Source organism: Lampris incognitus, chromosome 9, assembly GCF_029633865.1.
Source record: "Lampris incognitus isolate fLamInc1 chromosome 9, fLamInc1.hap2, whole genome shotgun sequence".
Taxonomy (NCBI): Eukaryota; Metazoa; Chordata; class Actinopteri; order Lampriformes; family Lampridae; genus Lampris; species Lampris incognitus.
Window position 1 is genome coordinate 35647161 of NC_079219.1, and position 18444 is coordinate 35665604.

The window sequence follows — 18444 nt, forward strand, 5'->3', positions numbered from 1 at the left end:
TAGGACCATTATTTGGTGGAGGTTTTTCCTTTCTTTTTTTTTCTTTTTTTTTTTTGGTAAGGCACTCTTCCTGTGTGCTGAACCTGTCTCAGGCAGCTTTTACCCACCTTTCTTTATACCCTCTTGCCTTGAATCTATATTCTAATTCACCTGCTTGTTTGTCATAGTCTATTTGTTTAGTGCAGATTCTCATGGTATGGGTAAACTCGCTGATGGGGAGGTTTTTTTCTCAGGTGGAGTGAATGGAATGATTGAATGACTCACCATGTAAGCAAGAACGTGTCAGTTTCCTTTCTATACAGGTCTGTCAGCAATGTACTGCTCTCATGTTTAACAAGAATGTCCAAAAAACCGATTTAGTTGATGCTTGGCTTTCCTTGAAGCTCACAATAAATCACTAGATAAATGTGCTTCCTCGAGTCTACTGATTATGTCTCTGTACCACCTGTTTTCAGTACACGCAGTACATTATTTGACTGGTCGTATGGAGGTATGTGTACTTTACTTTAGGTACAGTGCTGCTTGAAAGTTTGTGAACCCTCCAGACATGTCACTGTTTTTGTAAAAAACATTCAAATAAGCTTATTACACATACATCCAAATCCCAATTTGTAAAGCACACCTTCCAAATAATGGACACACACACAAAAAGAGATATATTTTCATTATTTAATTCAACAAAGGTGGTTTATTTCACAAAAACTGAAAATTAACATGTGCAAAAGTATGTGAACCCTTGTATTAGTAGCTTGTGGCTCCTCCTTTTGCAGCCATTACTTCAACCAAACGTCTTCTGTAACCACTAACCAGTCTCTCGCATCTGCTTATGGGGATTTTTGCCCACTCCTCCTTGCAGAACTCAGCCAGTTGAGAGAGGTTGGAGGGACATCTGATATGGGCCAACTCCTTCAGGTCTCGCCACAACATTTCAATTGGATTAAGATCCGGACTTTGACTGGGCCTATGCAAAGTACGAATCCTCTTTCTCTGAAGCCATTCCTTTGTAGTTTTGCTGGAATGCTTTGGGTCATTGTCTTGTTGCATAATCAATTTTCGTCCCAGCTTCAACTCCCTGACTGATGGCAGGAGATTCTGGTCAAGAATTTGTTGATATGCCAGAGAATCCATGGTTCCTTGGATAATATGGAGTCGTCCAGGTCCAGAAGCAGAAAAGCAGCCCCAGACCTTCACATTTCCACCACCATGCTTCACTGTTGGGAGGAGGTTCTTTTCTTCATATGCAGTGTTGGCTTTTCTCCAAACATGTTGGTTTTGATTGTGACCAAATAATTCTATTTTGGACTCGTCTGTCCAGAGAATGGACTTCCAGAAGGTCTCTGGTTTGTCCAAGTGCTCTCTGGCAAAGTTGAAATGGGCAGCTTTGTTCTTTTTTTAGAGCAGAGGCTTCCTTCTAGCAATCCTCCCATGAATGTCATGGCTATCCAATTTTCGTCTGATTGTAGAGGCATGCACATTTGTCCCAGATGCTACCAGAGAGGTCTGCAACTCTCTAGAGGTGATGTGTGGGTTGGCCTTTACCTGATTTATTATTTTTCTGGTGCTTCTGGGTGATAGTTTTGATGGGCGTCCACTTCTAGGCAGAGTTGCTGTCATGTTGAAGGCCCTCCATTTGTAAATTATTTGTCTTACAATGGATGGATGGAGCTGGAATCTTTTGGAGATGGTCTTATATCCCTCCCCAGACTGATGGGCTATCACTACCCTCTTCTTCATGTCCTCGGATATCTCCTTTGCTCTCGGCATTGTTGATTTGTATGGGACCACAGTGGTTTGGTTGGTTTCCTCTCTCTTTTAATTAGTGCAGACCAAACCCTTTCCCAAGGATGTCTCATTTCATTGGTCTGCTTAAATGATTAATTAAGCACCCAAATGTGTTTCACCCGAGTCTGTTACCTGCTTGACTTAACCAATGCAGCTGGGGGTTCACTTACTTTTGCATATACACTAATTCCATGTTTCATGTAGTTTTTGGGCTACTTAAACAAGTCCCACTAAACAAGTACATGCAACTGATAAACATATATCTGACATTTCATACATAAAAACTGGTGATGATGGAATAAGAAAATCATGGTAAAACAACAGAAAAATCTAAACTGCTCAAGGGGTTCACATACTTTCAAGCAGCACTGTATATGTCTGTGCAAGTTTCTTCTTCATGGTGTTTTTTTTTTCTAATGATAAGAAGGAGGTAATTCACATTTGACATTATGTACTTTACAAGAGAGCTAATTTGAACTTGTTCATGGATTTAGGTTCCGGGCTGGTGTTTGTTATTTATCCTGAAGCCATTGCAACCTTACCTGGGTCATCAGTGTGGGCAGTCATCTTCTTCATCATGTTGCTGACACTGGGCATTGACAGTGCTGTGAGAACGAACACACACACACACACACACACACACACACACACACACACACAATGAGGAAGAGCTAGCTAGAACAAAAGTACATATTACCTCCTTCAGCCTATACAGTACCATAATAAAGATCATTCCTGATGTTCATATTGGATTGAAGTACCTGAAAGTTATCTTGCATATGAAGGAGAGGAAACCCATTCACTTTTCCAACCAAATTTTATTAACTTGTCCAGGAATTCAAATTAGTTACCTTCCAATCACATCCCTTTTTTTTTACTCAAACTCAAGGCTAAAACATCCCAAATACACTGCATTATTAAGCAAAACTAATCATGGGCCTACACATTTTGACTGTAGATGGGTGTATTTCACTACGGTTTATTGTCTTGTGTTTTCTGTCCCAGATGGGCGGGATGGAGTCTGTGATCACCGGGCTGATTGATGAATTCAAGTTTCTCCACAAACACAGAGAACTGTTCACCCTCTTCATTGTCAGTTCCACCTTCCTCATATCCCTCTTCTGTGTCACTAGTGTGAGTATTGGTCAGGGAAGACTCGGTTTGACCTAAATGACCTTAACCTGTTCAGTTAGCTCAGGCCTACACAATGTTTGACTTTTTCGAGGGTCACTATGTCATGCTACATACATACTAGAGTCATCTAAAATTTTGACTTCTGTACTTTAGGCAACGCACCCTTCATATTTGGATAATAACATACACTCATGCTTTCTATTGCAATCAAGCACTAAGTATCCCAGGGATCAGGGGGAGGGTACCAGATATGTCAATAATTTTTTTTTAATGGAAACCCAACCCATATCACACATTTTTGATTTTTTTCAGGAATCAAGAATCAAGAACATTTATTTGTCATTTCATTCCATGCACCTGTGCACATGAAATGAAACAAAGTATAATTTCTCCCAGCCAACAGCAGTGCAACACAAAGACAAAAACACCTGTCCAAACTACAAGAACACATATATCCAAACTACAAAAAAAAAAAAAAAACTACAAAAACACATATGTATATCCAACATATCCACCGAAAACACTGCCCTCAGTGTTTCCTCCTCAGTCGCAGCTCCGGGCAGGGCCGTGGTCCTTGGGCCCACCGGACACAGGAGACCAGGCTCCCCCAGTCGATCCAACGCCAGCTCTCCCAGCCAGACATCTTCGACACACCTCCCCACACTCCACACGATGACACCAAAAATACAGTCTCTCTTGACTCTTCATGTTGCTCTTCAGTGACAAGCAACATGCCTTGGCTGATGTCATTTAGAGTATCCCTGAAGCTGTCCCAGTAAAACGCGAATGCGTGACATGAGCTAATTTTGTCATGCTAGACTTTCTGTCCGGGCATCACGGGTTGTACCAGATGCCACATTGATCTTCATCATATGGACAGTAATTAACTTTTATTATTATTATTAACAAGTAATAACTTGGACAGTAATTAACAATTATGATGTTCATAAACTTGCACAATGCTCCATATCTGTTTGCATGAACATGTGTTTTTTTTGTTTTTGTTTTTTTGTGAAGTCTAAGCTTATTAATAACACGTGATTTAATATTTTTACAAAATCTGTACAAAATGTTTCCTATAATGAAAATCCTACAATAATTTATTATATGCAAACATCTGAGAGGTCAAAGAAAAAAAGAAAATGCAATGGAATGCAAATCTTTTGTGGAGCCATTGATTGGTTTTGTACACAATACTCACTTTCCATGTACATGCACAGGACTGCACCAGCTGAAACCTGTAAAAAGTGAATTTGCATTGGAGAAAATTGAATTACAATTACAATCAAATTTTATCACATAATCTTCTTACTGACATATCAACTTTTCAATCAAGTGGGCTAAAATTAGGTTTTTGTGATGTTAGGTTTTTGTTTGATACTTTCACATTTTCATCAAGCTTTTTGATTTGCAACTTCAAAATTCCCATACAAATATTCTATCTCTCTATCTCTCTCTCGCTCTCTCTCTCTCTCTCTCTCTCTCTCTCTCTCTCTCTCTCTCTCTCTCTTTCTCTCTCTAGGGTGGGATGTATGTATTCACTCTGCTTGACCACTTTGCAGCGGGGACATCCATCCTCTTTGGAGTGCTTATTGAAGCCATTGGCATTGCATGGTTCTATGGTAAGAACAAGGGTGGAAACAAGGTGAGAGGGACACAGAGAGATTCTCATCTTTCCATGCTCAGAAAAGCTGATGCCACATTAAGGGGACTGATGAGATATGTGTTTATATGGGTCTGCTGTGCTTCAGTACAACACAGTCCTGTTAGGCTTGAAGATTGCGAGATGAAAAAGTTCTTCTATTCAATAACTTGTTTTTTTTGTTTGTTTGTTTGGTTTTTTTGTGTTTTTTTTTGCCCTTTCAAGAGATGGCACGTTCTATAGTGTTGTGTTGGTAGGATAGAGTACACAGTTTTTGTCAAATATTAGCTTGTTGATAATACATACAAGAGGTCTTGACTGCTATGGTCACTTGGTGAGAAAATGGCAGCGCAGAACAGACATTTTTCAATTTTTACTGATGCAAGTGAGCTTTGTAATGCCTTTATTCTAGATTGTTGTGCCTGTAAAAGTATATTTGGATTTCACATCTTCTTTGGAAGTTAGGGGAATCTTCAAGGTTGATTTTGCTATTTAGTTTAAAACAAATTCTAGCGTATTGATGATGTTAGGTGCATTAATTCTAATTATTTTCATTATTTTTTATCATTACAAATTATATCAATCTCAACACATAAATTGCATTGACAGTGGTAGCCTATCTGCCAAGAAACTTGAATGATTTAAGGACAAATAACAGAAATGTCATTATAGAGAGCTGATCCCTCATTTTGTATTACCTGCAGGCACAGAATATTATAAAAACATTAAAAAGACATCTCAAGGTCATGTAGAAAGGTTGATCTAAACCACTGCCCAAAGTCTCTTGTCACCTGATTATCTAACATAACACAGAGAGATCCATATAGGGCTAAATGCTAATCAGTTTCTTGGCAGCGGGGTCAGCGTTCTGCCTTGCCGTGGTAGGTCCTGACCCTGGCAAGCCAGATAAATCTTGCCTAAGGCCCTGGCAGGCCTTTTCTGAGACCCCATCAGCGCTGACAGGAAACCTAAGCCCCCGGCCTCTGTGGTGCTCGACTGTTTGATCCCCAACATCAGAGCTAACGTCTGCACCCAGTGCCTGGGAGTCAGTCTAGATTTCTGTCTCTGCAGGGAGAGATGCCTTGCAGGCATAAAGATACAGGGAGGGGAGTAGAGACAAGGCTGTGGAAGTTGGCTGATAACGAGATAATGCAAAGGAGGCATATTAGTTTACTGAGAGCTGCAGTTTGGGAAATGCCTTGGTCAAATGCATGAAATTGTGATCTGCAGCTTTTGTTACTAGCCTCCTCTTTTCTGTATCTAATTTTGCATTGTTGACTTTTGATGAGGCTTCTGACAATGAAGCATAGACAAAACCTGCTCCTTGCTGAGGCCTGGATAAGCGGTAACCAATAGAGCAAGGACCTGCATATCATAGATAAATCAGATGTATGCCTCGAGACATCTCATTTCCAGTCATTTTTCTGTTTAGACATGTGCTCCTTTTTTTTTTACTTTGGTTTTTTACTCTTTACTTTATTTTTAAGTTTTTTTTTATTTTAATTTTTAATTTACTTTGGGTTTTATTATATATTTTCTATTTTTTTCTTTTACAATAGTCTTTTCTCTGTGAAGCACTTCGAGATCTGTCTCTGCAGAGAAGAAGCACTATACAAACTCACTTTATTATTATTATCATTATATTATTTTTGTTTTTGAAAAACTGAAATTAGAAGTGGGCTGGCCTCCTGGGGATCATTTTGATCCTAAGCATGAAGGAAAGGTAACTGACATGGACTTTAAGCCCGCTTGAAGTGGGATACTAATATATGTGCAGTATGTGAGATAAATGTATGTGAGAATGTGAAAGCAGGGCCAGAGATGGTAACCATAACTGATTTGAGGCTCCAAACACTTAATTTTGCAGGAGTAGACCGTTTCAGTGATGATATCCAGGAGATGATTGGCCATAGACCAGGGATATACTGGAGGCTGTGCTGGAAGTTTGTCAGCCCCTGCTTCCTCCTGGTGAGTTTAAAGACTGTAATGTCATCCTTCTGTGCCCAGTCTGTTCACATTTTGTCAGACATTTTTGGTTTGGGGTCAACATTCATAATGCATGTAAAACCCACGTTGAAACAGTTGAAACAGCAAGAACACAAAGGGCTCTAGTTTTCAGACAGCACAAACTAGAGCACTAACTTCTACATAGGGCAGTTTCGTTGGGCACAAGGTGGTTTTTCTATCACCTGGGTGCATGTGCTAATTTCCAGGCTTGCCATGACATTGCTTCCACTGAAATGGATGTGGGGGCGCAGTAGAGGGTGTGTCAGTCAAAATCAGGTGGCACAGTGCTAGTTTGGTGTAAAATAAAACCAGATATTAAGCCTGCGTCTCCGTCTGGTCAGGCCACGTCTTAGTGAAGATGCAGGTGTTGTGTGGTAGTTTCCGGGTCTTAGGTGATGCTGCACTAAGCATATATTTATCCAAAATCAAACACATCACTTTTGTGTATGTTATGTTGGCCTATTTCATGAATGATTTAACTAATGTCTACTGTCCTAAACCTTTTTACTCACAAAACAAAATAGCTGCATGTGTATAATTGTCTTCCATCATAAAACAGTTAATGTGCGTCATTACGCACAGAAAATATGGTGACGGAGTTTTCAATATTTCAATTAACCTCATTCAACCTGAAAGAATGAACTGATTGTCTAGGCTAACTGATCCATGATCACAACTATTTAAGGTGTCCTGCTGTGTTCAAAGAATGCACAGGAAAGAGAGAAAGACGCTGGTGAGAATGAAGACACATTAAATGGTAGCCTGTCAAATGAAAATATTTGCGTATTGTCTCCAGTGCCGGAATTAAATGAAGGGAGGCCCTAGGCTATTCCACTTGTGAGGCCCCACTCAATCACCCACCCTCACAACTTAAACAAAATTGGGTAAAGCCAAGGATGATGATGTCTGTTTAAAATTCCACAATTCTCAATTCCTCCTCTAAAGGACATAAGATGTTATTTTCAAATACCGTAGTGATTGAAAAAAAAATGCATACACGTTGAAATTAACACTGTGAAAAACTGTTGCAATACCCGAACTTTGTAAACATTTTGTGGAATAAACAGGAATTTTTAGGAAAATTAAACTGTTAGTTTACTGTTATAGTCTTTAAAAAAACCTTGAGCTTAAAATGTTATTGCCTGGGAAATGTTAATAAGATGATAATGACTACCTGACAGTGACAATGTGACATTTTTAGATCCTACTTTTTTTTTCCAATTTATTTCTGATTTTTTTCCCTTTTTCTAGTGGCCAATCGATCCCTACTTTTTAGTTCAAACACCCACCGTCGTACTGCATGCGTTCGCCAACTGCATCTCTCCAGCCGGCAGTCTCAAGGAGACGCCGACACTTTCGTGACGGGGCGAATCCAGGCCGAACCACTGCTTTTTCTGACATACACAGAGACGCATTCATGTGACGAACACAAGCCGACTCCACCCCCCTCCTGAAGACAGCGTTGCCAATTATTGCTGCTTCATCGAGTCCGGCCATAGTCGGATCTGACGAGACCAGAGCATGAATCCCGGTCCCAAGTGGGCAACTGCATCGACACAAAGCCGATGCTTAGACCGCTACACCACCGCGGACCCCTAGATCCTACTTTATGTTGTCATTAAAGGTTTTAAAATACATAGTAAGTAATAAAAAAAAACAACAATCATCAAATACACTAAGCCTAAAGTTTTTGTTCTAGTCTTCCTCATAGCAAAATCATCCAAAAGTTCATCAAAATTTGTTCGTCTAAGTTTGTCACTTTCAATGCACAGAATGCTCCATGTGGACAACCTCACTTGAGACATTGTGGCCCTTAATTCATTTTCAATTCTTTTGAGTCTTGAAAAAGACCTCCCCTGAGCAGTTAGTGACCATTAAACTAAGAAATAGCCGCAATATTGCTTCCACATTAGGGAAGGCAATCTGAACTTTTCCTTGTATCATCATCATCATCATCATCATCAGATCGAGTATCCTCGGATGGCTCTAACCCTCTCACGCCACCCATCTCTATCCTGCATAGCAGCTGGAAGATCCTCAGATGGACATCCTGTGTCATCAACAAGTTGATTGATGTAATTTCTTGCAGGCCTTCCCACACATGTCTTTCCACATTTGGGTAACCAAAGTCGAGTGTCGCTTGCAAGTTCTTCCTTGCTCCTCCAGCAAGGACGAGCAATCGTTCTTGGATAGTGTTTGAGATGGTGGGTATATTGCCATAGAGACACTTCTTTATAGAGTGCCTCTTCCAGGATACATTTAGTGCAGCACACAGCATTCTGGTGAAAGCCCCATCAAGTTTGGATTGAAGCCATTTAGTGAGGTCCCAAGAAGATGATCCATAAGTGAGAACTGACTCAACTGTTGCTCGAAAAAATTCCCGCTTCAGTTTGTCTGGTAACGTGGACTTCAAGATGACCTCAAGTCCCTCAATGGCATCCCAAGCCTTCCAATTCGAAGCTGCACATCTCTTTTGGTGGATTCGATGTTGCTTCCCAAGTAAATTAATTCCAAGACAGATTTGATGTTATGACCATCTGATGAGATGATTCCTTCTTGGCTGTAGCTGATGAATTCAGTTTTCCTAGCACTGACATGGAGGCCTACTTGTTTCGCTGCATTTTCAAGACTGTGCAACAATGAGGCAGCATGCTAAATGTTGTCAGTGAGAAGGGTGGGATCATCTGTGTAGTCGACATCAGTTAAGGTTTGAGCAGGATGTCGACTGCTTCTCCTGGGCTTCAGTGTAAGGCCAAGCTCCTTGATTGTGTCGATGGAGGTTCGTACTACATAATTGAGACACAGAATAAAAAGAAATGGTGCTAGCGTGTTACGTTGTAACATGCCAGCAGCAATATAAAAAAAAACTGTTGTGTCTCCATCCAGAGAGTGAACTTTTGAGCGCATGTCTTTGTATAACATCATGATGCCTGCGACAGTTTCTTGTGGAAGGCCGTAAGCTAGCATGATTTTCTCAGTTCTATCATGGACAATTGAATCAAAGGCCTCCGACAAATCAACAAACAAAATTACAGCTGGTAGATTGTTTGCCTTATACCTGCCTTTACACCTCACTGTCAGAATTTGACCAACTGTTGATCTGTTCTTGTGAAATCCATTCTAATTTTTATGAATAATGTTGTCAATAGATGGCTGTACTCTGTTTAGCAGCATCTTGTTGTATATCTTTGTAAGTGTGATGCCGCAGTAGTTTGTAGGTAGGCTGAAGTTGCCTTTCTTTGGAAAAGGAAGAATGCATCCTTCTCTCCATCGGTCGATTGTTTGCTGATTATAAACTGCATTACAGAGACTCAGGAGTATATCATTAAAATTGCCTGTTTTCCATACTTCTGGTGGGATGTTGTCAAGTCCAGCAGCTTTTCTGTCTGGTAATTTCTTGGTGATCTCTTCTAGTTCATCCATTGTAAAATCGCCTTTCTTCTTCATAATTTATGTTTTTTTTTGTATAGGTGTGTCTGAAGTGTTGGGTAATTTACCAAGTAGATCTTGAAAGTGTTTTCTCCCCTTGTCAAGGCGATCTTGATAAGTGGAGAAAATTTGTATATAATTTGATAAAGGTCTGTATGAGACAGAGAGTGCTCTTCTGCAGGCCTATGGCTTTGTCTCACGTACAAGTGAAAGTGCAAAAGTTCATCAGTAAGTTTCAGGTCAACATCTTCTGGGTATGCTTCCATCAACAGTTCAACACCTTTCTGAATTTCTTGCTTAGATGCTGTCAAATTAGCAAGAAAGGAAAACATTTATGCAACATCCCTGTACACAGTAGCTCTTCTTCTTAAATTGGCTTCAAGTGCATCTAGTATAGGAATAAAAGATTTTATCCTAAACGTATCTCTTGAAGAGAGTTCATCTAAGGCATCAGGACCAGGTGCACTTCCGTCATTTCCTTGATGTTTCCTTACTCTTTGTCTCCTTGTGATAGTTCTGTAGTCAACATTTGGCAAGATGGCTTTTGCTGGCTGCTCAGGCTCATCAAAATCTTCTCTAATTTTGCTTAAAAAATCCAAAGGTGAACAGTACAAACTTGCACAAGTACTCAATAACAGTTCTGATTTCTGAATGGCTTTGCTGACCTTGTGAAAATGACCTAGCGCATGGGTCCAAAAATGCAGTATAAACACAAATTCCAGTTCTTCCATTTTCTGCAAAAGATTGTTAGCTTGAAGCCTGGTATCACCCTTCCCATTAACATCAGAGTACAAATGACTGAGGGCATCAGTGATAGCACTGTAACTATCCAAAATAGCTTCTGTGGCTCGCATGTGCCTCCCACCTAGTGTCTGACAAATATTTAGGCACTTTGACTGAGGTTGTAAAAATTATTTTAGAATTGCCCATCTCTTTATGGAGGATGAAAAAAAGCATATATTTCATTGATAATGCCAAAACAGTTCACTGCATCAAGGCAGCCGAATGGCCTATCAAATTTAGAGTCACCAGCACATGGAATAAATCCTGCAAATGTTTTTTTTTTCGATGATTTTTTTTTCTTTTTTTCTTTTTTTTGCTGCATACCATTGTACCTACCAGCCATGTTAGCAGCATCGTCGTAAGACTGCCCTTGGCATTTTCTAATGTAAATTTCAAGCTCAGAAGTGAGATAGTTAAACACTAAGTCAGCCATGCTTTCTCCTGCGTGGCATTTAGTTCAAGAAAAGTTAAAAATCTCTCACTAGGTAAACTGTCTTCAGATGATACACACACTACCGTTCAAAAGTTTGGGGTCACATTGAAATGTCCATATTTTTGAAGGAAAAGCACTGTACTTTTCAATGAAGATAACTTTAAACTAGTCTTAACTTTAAAGAAATACACTCTATACATTGCTAATGTGGTAAATGACTATTCTAGCTGCAAATGTCTGGTTTTGGTGCAATATCTACATAGGTGTATAGAGGCCCATTTCAAGCAACTATCACTCTAGTGTTCTAATGGTACAATGTGTTTGCTCATTGGCTCAGAAGGCTAATTGATGATTAGAAAACCCTTGTGCAATCATGTTCACACATCTGAAAACAGTTTAGCTCGTTACAGAAGCTACAAAACTGACCTTCCTTTGAGCAGATTGAGTTTCTGGAGCATCACATTTGTGGGTTCAATTAAACGCTCAAAATGGCCAGAAAAAGAGAACTTTCATCTGAAACTCGACAGTCTATTCTTGTTCTTAGAAATGAAGGCTATTCCATGCGAGAAATTGCTAAGAAATTGAAGATTTCCTACACCGGTGTGTACTACTCCCTTCAGAGGACAGCACAAACAGGCTCTAACCAGAGTAGAAAAAGAAGTGGGAGGCCGCGTTGCACAACTGAGCAAGAAGATAAGTACATTAGAGTATCTAGTTTGAGAAACAGACGCCTCACAGGTCCCCAACTGGCATCTTCATTAAATAGTACCCGCAAAACACCAGTGTCAACATCTACAGTGAAGAGGCGGCTGCGGGATTCTGGGCTTCAGGGCAGAGTGGCAAAGAAAAAGCCATATCTGAGACTGACCAATAAAAGAAAAAGATTAAGATGGGCAAAAGAACACAGACATTGGACAGAGGAAGACTGGAAAAAAGTGTTGTGGACGGATGAATCCAAGTTTGAGGTGTTTGGATCACAAAGAAGAACGTTTGTGAGACGCAGAACAAATGAAAAGATGCTGGAAGAATGCCTGACGCCATCTGTTAAGCATGGTGGAGGTAATGTGATGGTCTGGGGTTGCTTTGGTGCTGGTAAGGTGGGAGATTTGTACAGGGTAAAAGGGATTCTGAATAAGGAAGGCTATCACTCCATTTTGCAACGCCATGCCATACCCAGTGGACAGCGCTTGATTGGAGCCAATTTCATCCTACAACAGGACAATGACCCTAAACACACCTCCAAATTGTGCAAGAACTATTTAGAGCAGAAGCAGGCAGCTGGTATTCTATCGGTAATGGAGTGGCCAGCGCAGTCACCAGATCTGAACCCCATTGAGCTGTTGTGGGAGCAGCTTGACCGTATGGTACGCAAGAAGTGCCCATCCAACCAATCCAACTTGTGGGAGCTGCTTCTGGAAGCGTGGGGTGCAATTTCTCCAGATTACCTCAACAAATTAACAGCTAGAATGCCAAAGGTCTGCAATGCTGTAATTGCTGCAAATGGAGGATTATTTGACGAAAGCAACGTTTGATGTAAAAAAAATCTTATTTCAAATACAAATCATTATTTCTAACCTTGTCAATGTCTTGACTCTATTTTCTATTCATTTCACAACATATGGTGGTGAATAAGTGTGACTTTTCATGGAAAACACAAAATTGTTTGGGTGATCCCAAACTTTTGAACGGTAGTGTATCTGATAATTAAAGTCAACTGATCAGTATGGGAAATGTCAGGGGTGGAATCTACTGACAAGCTGGAATATCCAGCCTTTTTCACGTCAGCCAGAATCGCATTTTCAACTTATCTATCTCACTGCTTTCCTGGAAGGACAAAGTCAATACAGAAATCAGTGCTAGTGTCGCGTTATCGGCTTAAGACAGTATTATTCTGAAATGGAATGCAAGGAAAATTACTGAAGGGTTGTTTAGAGACTACACTGCTTTATGACAGCATGTGTAAGAAAGGCCTATGACAGTGTCAAAAATATTATATACCTTGCCGGAGGCCCCCTAGACTTTGAGGCTCTAGGCTTCAGCCTGCCAAGCCTATAGATAAATCCAGCACTGATTGACTCATATCATATTGGAATTGGTGTTAATGTCTGTTGTATTTGCCCTTGGCGACTCTGCACCTCCCCAACAAGGACATCAGTTTCCTCCTGGGAGAAGCTTTTCTGTCTTAACTGGTCTGTACTTTCGCCGTCCATTACGAAATTGGCAGTTCACCATGACAGAGAGCACACTGCTTTTACAGGGAATGAGAGGAGTTGATTTGATTGGCTGTAACTGACCACTCCTGCTGATAATCTATTCCCTCTGATCCAACCCTTTTGCAAGTGCACCTCCATTGCGCCCGATTACCGCCAGCACAGCATGTCCCAAAATTAGCAAAAAAGTACTGGCCCCACCTTAGATCTACTTGCGCCGTGAACCAGCACTAGTGCCTTCAACTGTGCTATGACCTGGAAACGAGAGCCCAGGGTTTCCTATGGGTCCATAACTCATATTGACCGTATGGTAGTTTATGTCATCTGAAATGGTTGAAACACAGATTTCCTCCTGTTTCGGTAAAAGAGGACAACAAAGAGAGGTTTTCAGTTGCTGTTTGTTCAGTTATCCTTTGAATTAATGCATAAGATTTAGAGCTCTAGTTTCCACATCATAGTGCAGTTGAAGGCACTGGTACTGGTTCATGGCGCAAATCACTACAGGGGTTTAATCTTAATCTGGATCTGGTGACGCTGATATGTTTAGTACACCTTTGCCTAAAGGCCTGAAACTACCACACAACGCCTGCGTCTGCACTAAATTGTGGTCTGACCAGGTGGAGACGCAGGTGTAATATTTGGTGTTATTTGACACCAAACTACTGCGCAACCTGATTTTGACAGACACAATCTACAGCGCACCCACACCAATTTCAATGCAAGTGATGTCATGGCAAGCCCAGAAATGAGCAAACATGCCCAGGCGAGGGAAAAACCACCTTGCGGCCAATGAAATTGCCACTACGTCTGTGTTGGTGACGAGCTTGACTGTCCGGAAACTAGAGCCCTTAAGAGTCGGAATGAACTGAAGTCAGTGAGCCGTTTCCCTCCATCCTGATACATCCTGCATCCATCCATCCATTATCCAAACCACTTATCTTCCTCAGGGTAGCGGGGATGCCGGAGCCTGTGGCCAGTACACTTCTGATGAAAGATTATTTATGTTTAATAAATATATGTATTCCATAAGCTAATTTACATCCTATTTTTTTAAAACGGTTTATTTTTAGTTGATTTCATCAATATGAAACTGACTATCTAAACACTTTTTGGAGCAGTAGCCCAACATTTTTGTATAATGGAAGCAACATTTCTGAAATAAAGACCTTCTCCTTCTTTTCTCTAGTTCATGGTGGTTGTGAGCATTGCCACATACAACCCTCCCAGTTATGGTCCATATATGTTTCCAATGTGGGCCAACATGGTAGGGTGGTGCCTGGCCATTTCCTCGATGACAATGGTGCCTCTCTATGCCATCTACAAACTCTGCACCCTACCTGGGAAGTTCTGTGATGTAAGTTAGACAGTAGTATCGCACAAGATTCCCACTGAAGTTTTTTTTTCACTTTTTCTCTCCTATTTTACTTGGCCAATTACCCCACTATTCTGAGCCACCCTGGTCGCTGCTCCACCCCCTCTGCCAATCTGGGGAGGGCCGCAGACTACCACATGCCTCCGATACATGTGGAGTCACCAGCCACTTCTTTCACCTGACAGTGAGGAGATTGGCCAGGGGGACGTAGCATGTGGGAGGATCACGCTATTCCCCCCAGTTCCCCCTCCTCCTCCCCGAACAGGCGTCCCGGCCAACCAGATAGTGTGGTGACCAGGACACATACTACCCACATCTGGCTTCCCACCCGCAGACATGGCCAGTTGTATCTGTAGGGACACCCAACCAAGCCGGAGGTAACACGGGGATTTGAACCGGTGATTCCCACCCTAGTTTATCAGTTTTACTTTGTTGTGATGAGGTTCTTTCAGGGGATTACAAAACGCATGGTACCCAAAAATACCGGAAAGATAAATAACTAAGAAGAGCATTGAATTTTTCAGCTGTGATAATCCAGAAAATGCATGTTTGTAAACAAGCATAGACATCAATAAAACAATTCTTCCACAGAGCTAATTTGAATTTATGTGAGAGGATGAAGATTGGCACAACACTATACACATGGCCCGAAAAGTCATGTCCCTCTCCGACACTCTCTCACATGTACACACTTACACAACCGGACCATGTCTGCATGGTCATACAACCAAACACACATATGTATGTATGTATGTATGTATGTATGTATGTATGTATGTATGTATGTATGTATGTATGTATGTATGTATGTATGTATGTATGTAAAGTGTGCATACATATATACAATGGCTGTATGAAGGTAGTGTGCATGTAGGTGTCTATGTATTTGTTAATGGTGCTCCTTTCCTTCTTCTGTGTAGAGACTAGCTTATGCCATCACCCCTGAGACAGAGCATCACCTGGTGGACAATGGAGAAGTTCGGCAGTTCACGGTAAAAGCATGCTGATAATAAGGAAAACAATGTACAGGTTATATACAGACCTTTACTGTATTGTCAATATCTTGCAGAAACCTCATATCTTCATTAGTTTTATCATCTTATTTTATTTTATATTTCATATTTTTATCTTTATTATATGTTTGTATTATATATATATATATATATATGTGTGTGTGTGTGTGTGTGTGTGTGTGTGTATGTATTGAATATTTTATCTTATATTTATTGATTTATTTGTTCCATTTTGCAGTTAAAAGTAAAAGCTGTTTATCATGATTATCAGATAATGTTGTATAGACCGATAAGGGTTTATCGGTAATTGTGGACAGTATATTGAAGGAAAATAAGAAAGACTCAGTAGACAATAACTAGGAAAATCCGTTTTCATCAGGTCCTGAAAACTTTTTGGATATATCAAGTTGGATATACGAAGTCGTACTATATGTTATCAAGGCAGTAGACAAAGATGCAATTTAGTAGCTTGTTAGTGGGATTAGAAGAAAATAAGGTTATGAACACATCTGATAGTGCCACTGAAGGAGACATAGGTCTTCCAAGATTAATTCATACCCTGTTTTCATGATGGAGAAGTGATCCAGAAAAACACACAAAAAAAAGGAAACTATATCCCATCTCCTGCTCCTTCTAAAACATTTAAATAGTGTTGTCTTTTAGCTCGCTAGTTATTTTGAGATTATGTCCATTTTTGAAACAGTTTTCCATTCAATTGCAGATATATTGCTTCATAATAGGATCAAACGAAAAAAAATCATTACAAAAATTCTCACCTTGGTATTGCATGAAATTTTCCTCATCACATGGCTGAAAAAAAGAGAAAAAAACAGATGATAGAGGAAATAACATTCATGTTTGACAGTAATGTGGGCTTCATCTCATATCCCATTGTTCCTTCCCACAGCTGCATCACTGGTTGGTGGTCTGAGAGGGTCTGAAAGGTATAGTGTGTGTGTGTGTGTGTGTGTGAGAGAGAGAGAGAGAGAGAGAGAGAGAGAGAGAGAGAGAGAGAGAGAGAGAGAGAGAGAGAGAGAGAGAGAGAGAGAGAGAGAGAGAGAGAGAGAGAGAGAGAGAGAGAGTGTGTGAGTGTGTGACTGGCTCAGATGGATAGATATGTGTGTACAACAGATCCACATATCTAAGCAGAAGAAACATCCATTGAAAGTGACGGTGATGACACCAGTGACAATGCAGAGTAAGGGGGGCTGCTGTGGTAATGAAGAATCTAGTGGTAATGGCAGATGTTTTAAAGTGCCAACATAAAGCCGTACAAATTGTAGTGGTCTCATTTTTGATCAATGGATGTGTCAAGCTGTTGCGTGATCCTCTTCACCATGTTGTAGACACTGGTGGGTTCAGTCAATCTTGATGTGGTGTTCAACTTGCCATTCTAATGAATACAAAGTTGTCCATTAAAGGCATATCATGCTAATTTTGTCTTATTTCAGATCTTTAAAAAGCACCTCAAACTTATTGTTGAATAAGTTTCTGACTTGCACCTGAATTACAGACTGTTTGAGCTGATAGCGTCTCAGTTAAAATAATGGACTCTGCTAGCCAAATGCTAACAAGTAAAAAGTTCTAGAGCAGAACGTTTTTATGACATATCGTGTGCCAAGTACTTTCTCTTTGTGGACAAAGATTTATGTTATTTTGTATCCTTTCAAAAAAGCGTAGACTCGTGTGATTTTTGTCATTATTAACATTACCTCATTTTAGATGATGACTCTTCAAGCATTTCACAGAGAGACATAGTGAATACCATAGGCTGCTTGGCTGGATCCCAGTCAGTATTAATCTCTTTACTCTTTAGGAATAATAATAATGACTGTTATGATAGCTGCTGTTGTCCACAAATATTTATTGCATAATCATTTGTTTGCTTAGAACTAAGTGAATTAAGAAAAGTAAAACCAGTGGCAAAAGCTAAAATAGTCTTTTTTTTTCTTCTTCTTTTTTTTTTACAAGACAAAACTACCAAGACAGCTGAAACCCAACTGTACGTTTAAGCAAGTTTTTGCAAGGACAAGTGACTGCCAAAAGATCAGCCACTACTCAATACAATTATTTGTGTCATGATGAAGGGCAATTTTTATTATTTAGGAACCTTATTTTTGTTTAATTGTGTAGTGATGAACAATAGTAGTAATCTGATGCAAGGGTTCTAACAAGTATTGCAATATTGTATTGAAGGTTTCAATACAGAACAGAGATATAGTGGAATAGTGGTTACTACACAGTTAGTATAGAATGCCAGTGGGCATAGTTTGACCCTGCAATGAATATATCCCAATAGAAATTTGGCTTGTTGATGAGGATATTTCTAAATATTTAAAAAGGAACCTTTACTCTCTGCATACACAATCAATTACACAGCTGGTTGAACCTACCAAAGACTAAAGTGGACTCAGAAACCAGCTTTAAACATATTTTCTTACATGGGAATAGATCTGCTGAGGAATATATTGCTGATGTAATCCTCATCATTTTCCAAAAACATATGTATCTAGATTGCAACTGTTAACATTTCTTACAAGGATAATCGCCCTACAGCTCATAGCCCTCCTTTTTATTTTTGCAATCCAAATGTCTGTTTTGACGCTATGATAGCCCCGTTCTCTCCCAAAAACAACAAA

The 18444-nt window shown here is 40.1% G+C and overlaps 1 protein-coding gene across 1 annotated transcript in view; it reads left to right on the forward strand.

The window, feature by feature from the left end:
• The window catches only part of slc6a3 (solute carrier family 6 member 3), a 40682-nt gene extending 23946 nt beyond the window's left edge, over window positions 1-16736 (forward strand). The window contains exons 9-15 of the mRNA XM_056285583.1: window positions 2277-2389; window positions 2788-2916; window positions 4439-4538; window positions 6426-6526; window positions 14607-14774; window positions 15713-15784; window positions 16713-16736. Of these exons, the coding sequence (XP_056141558.1) occupies window positions 2277-2389; window positions 2788-2916; window positions 4439-4538; window positions 6426-6526; window positions 14607-14774; window positions 15713-15784; window positions 16713-16736 (707 nt within the window). The remainder of the gene's footprint in view (window positions 1-2276; window positions 2390-2787; window positions 2917-4438; window positions 4539-6425; window positions 6527-14606; window positions 14775-15712; window positions 15785-16712) is intronic.
• Window positions 16737-18444: the final 1708 nt, after the last annotated feature.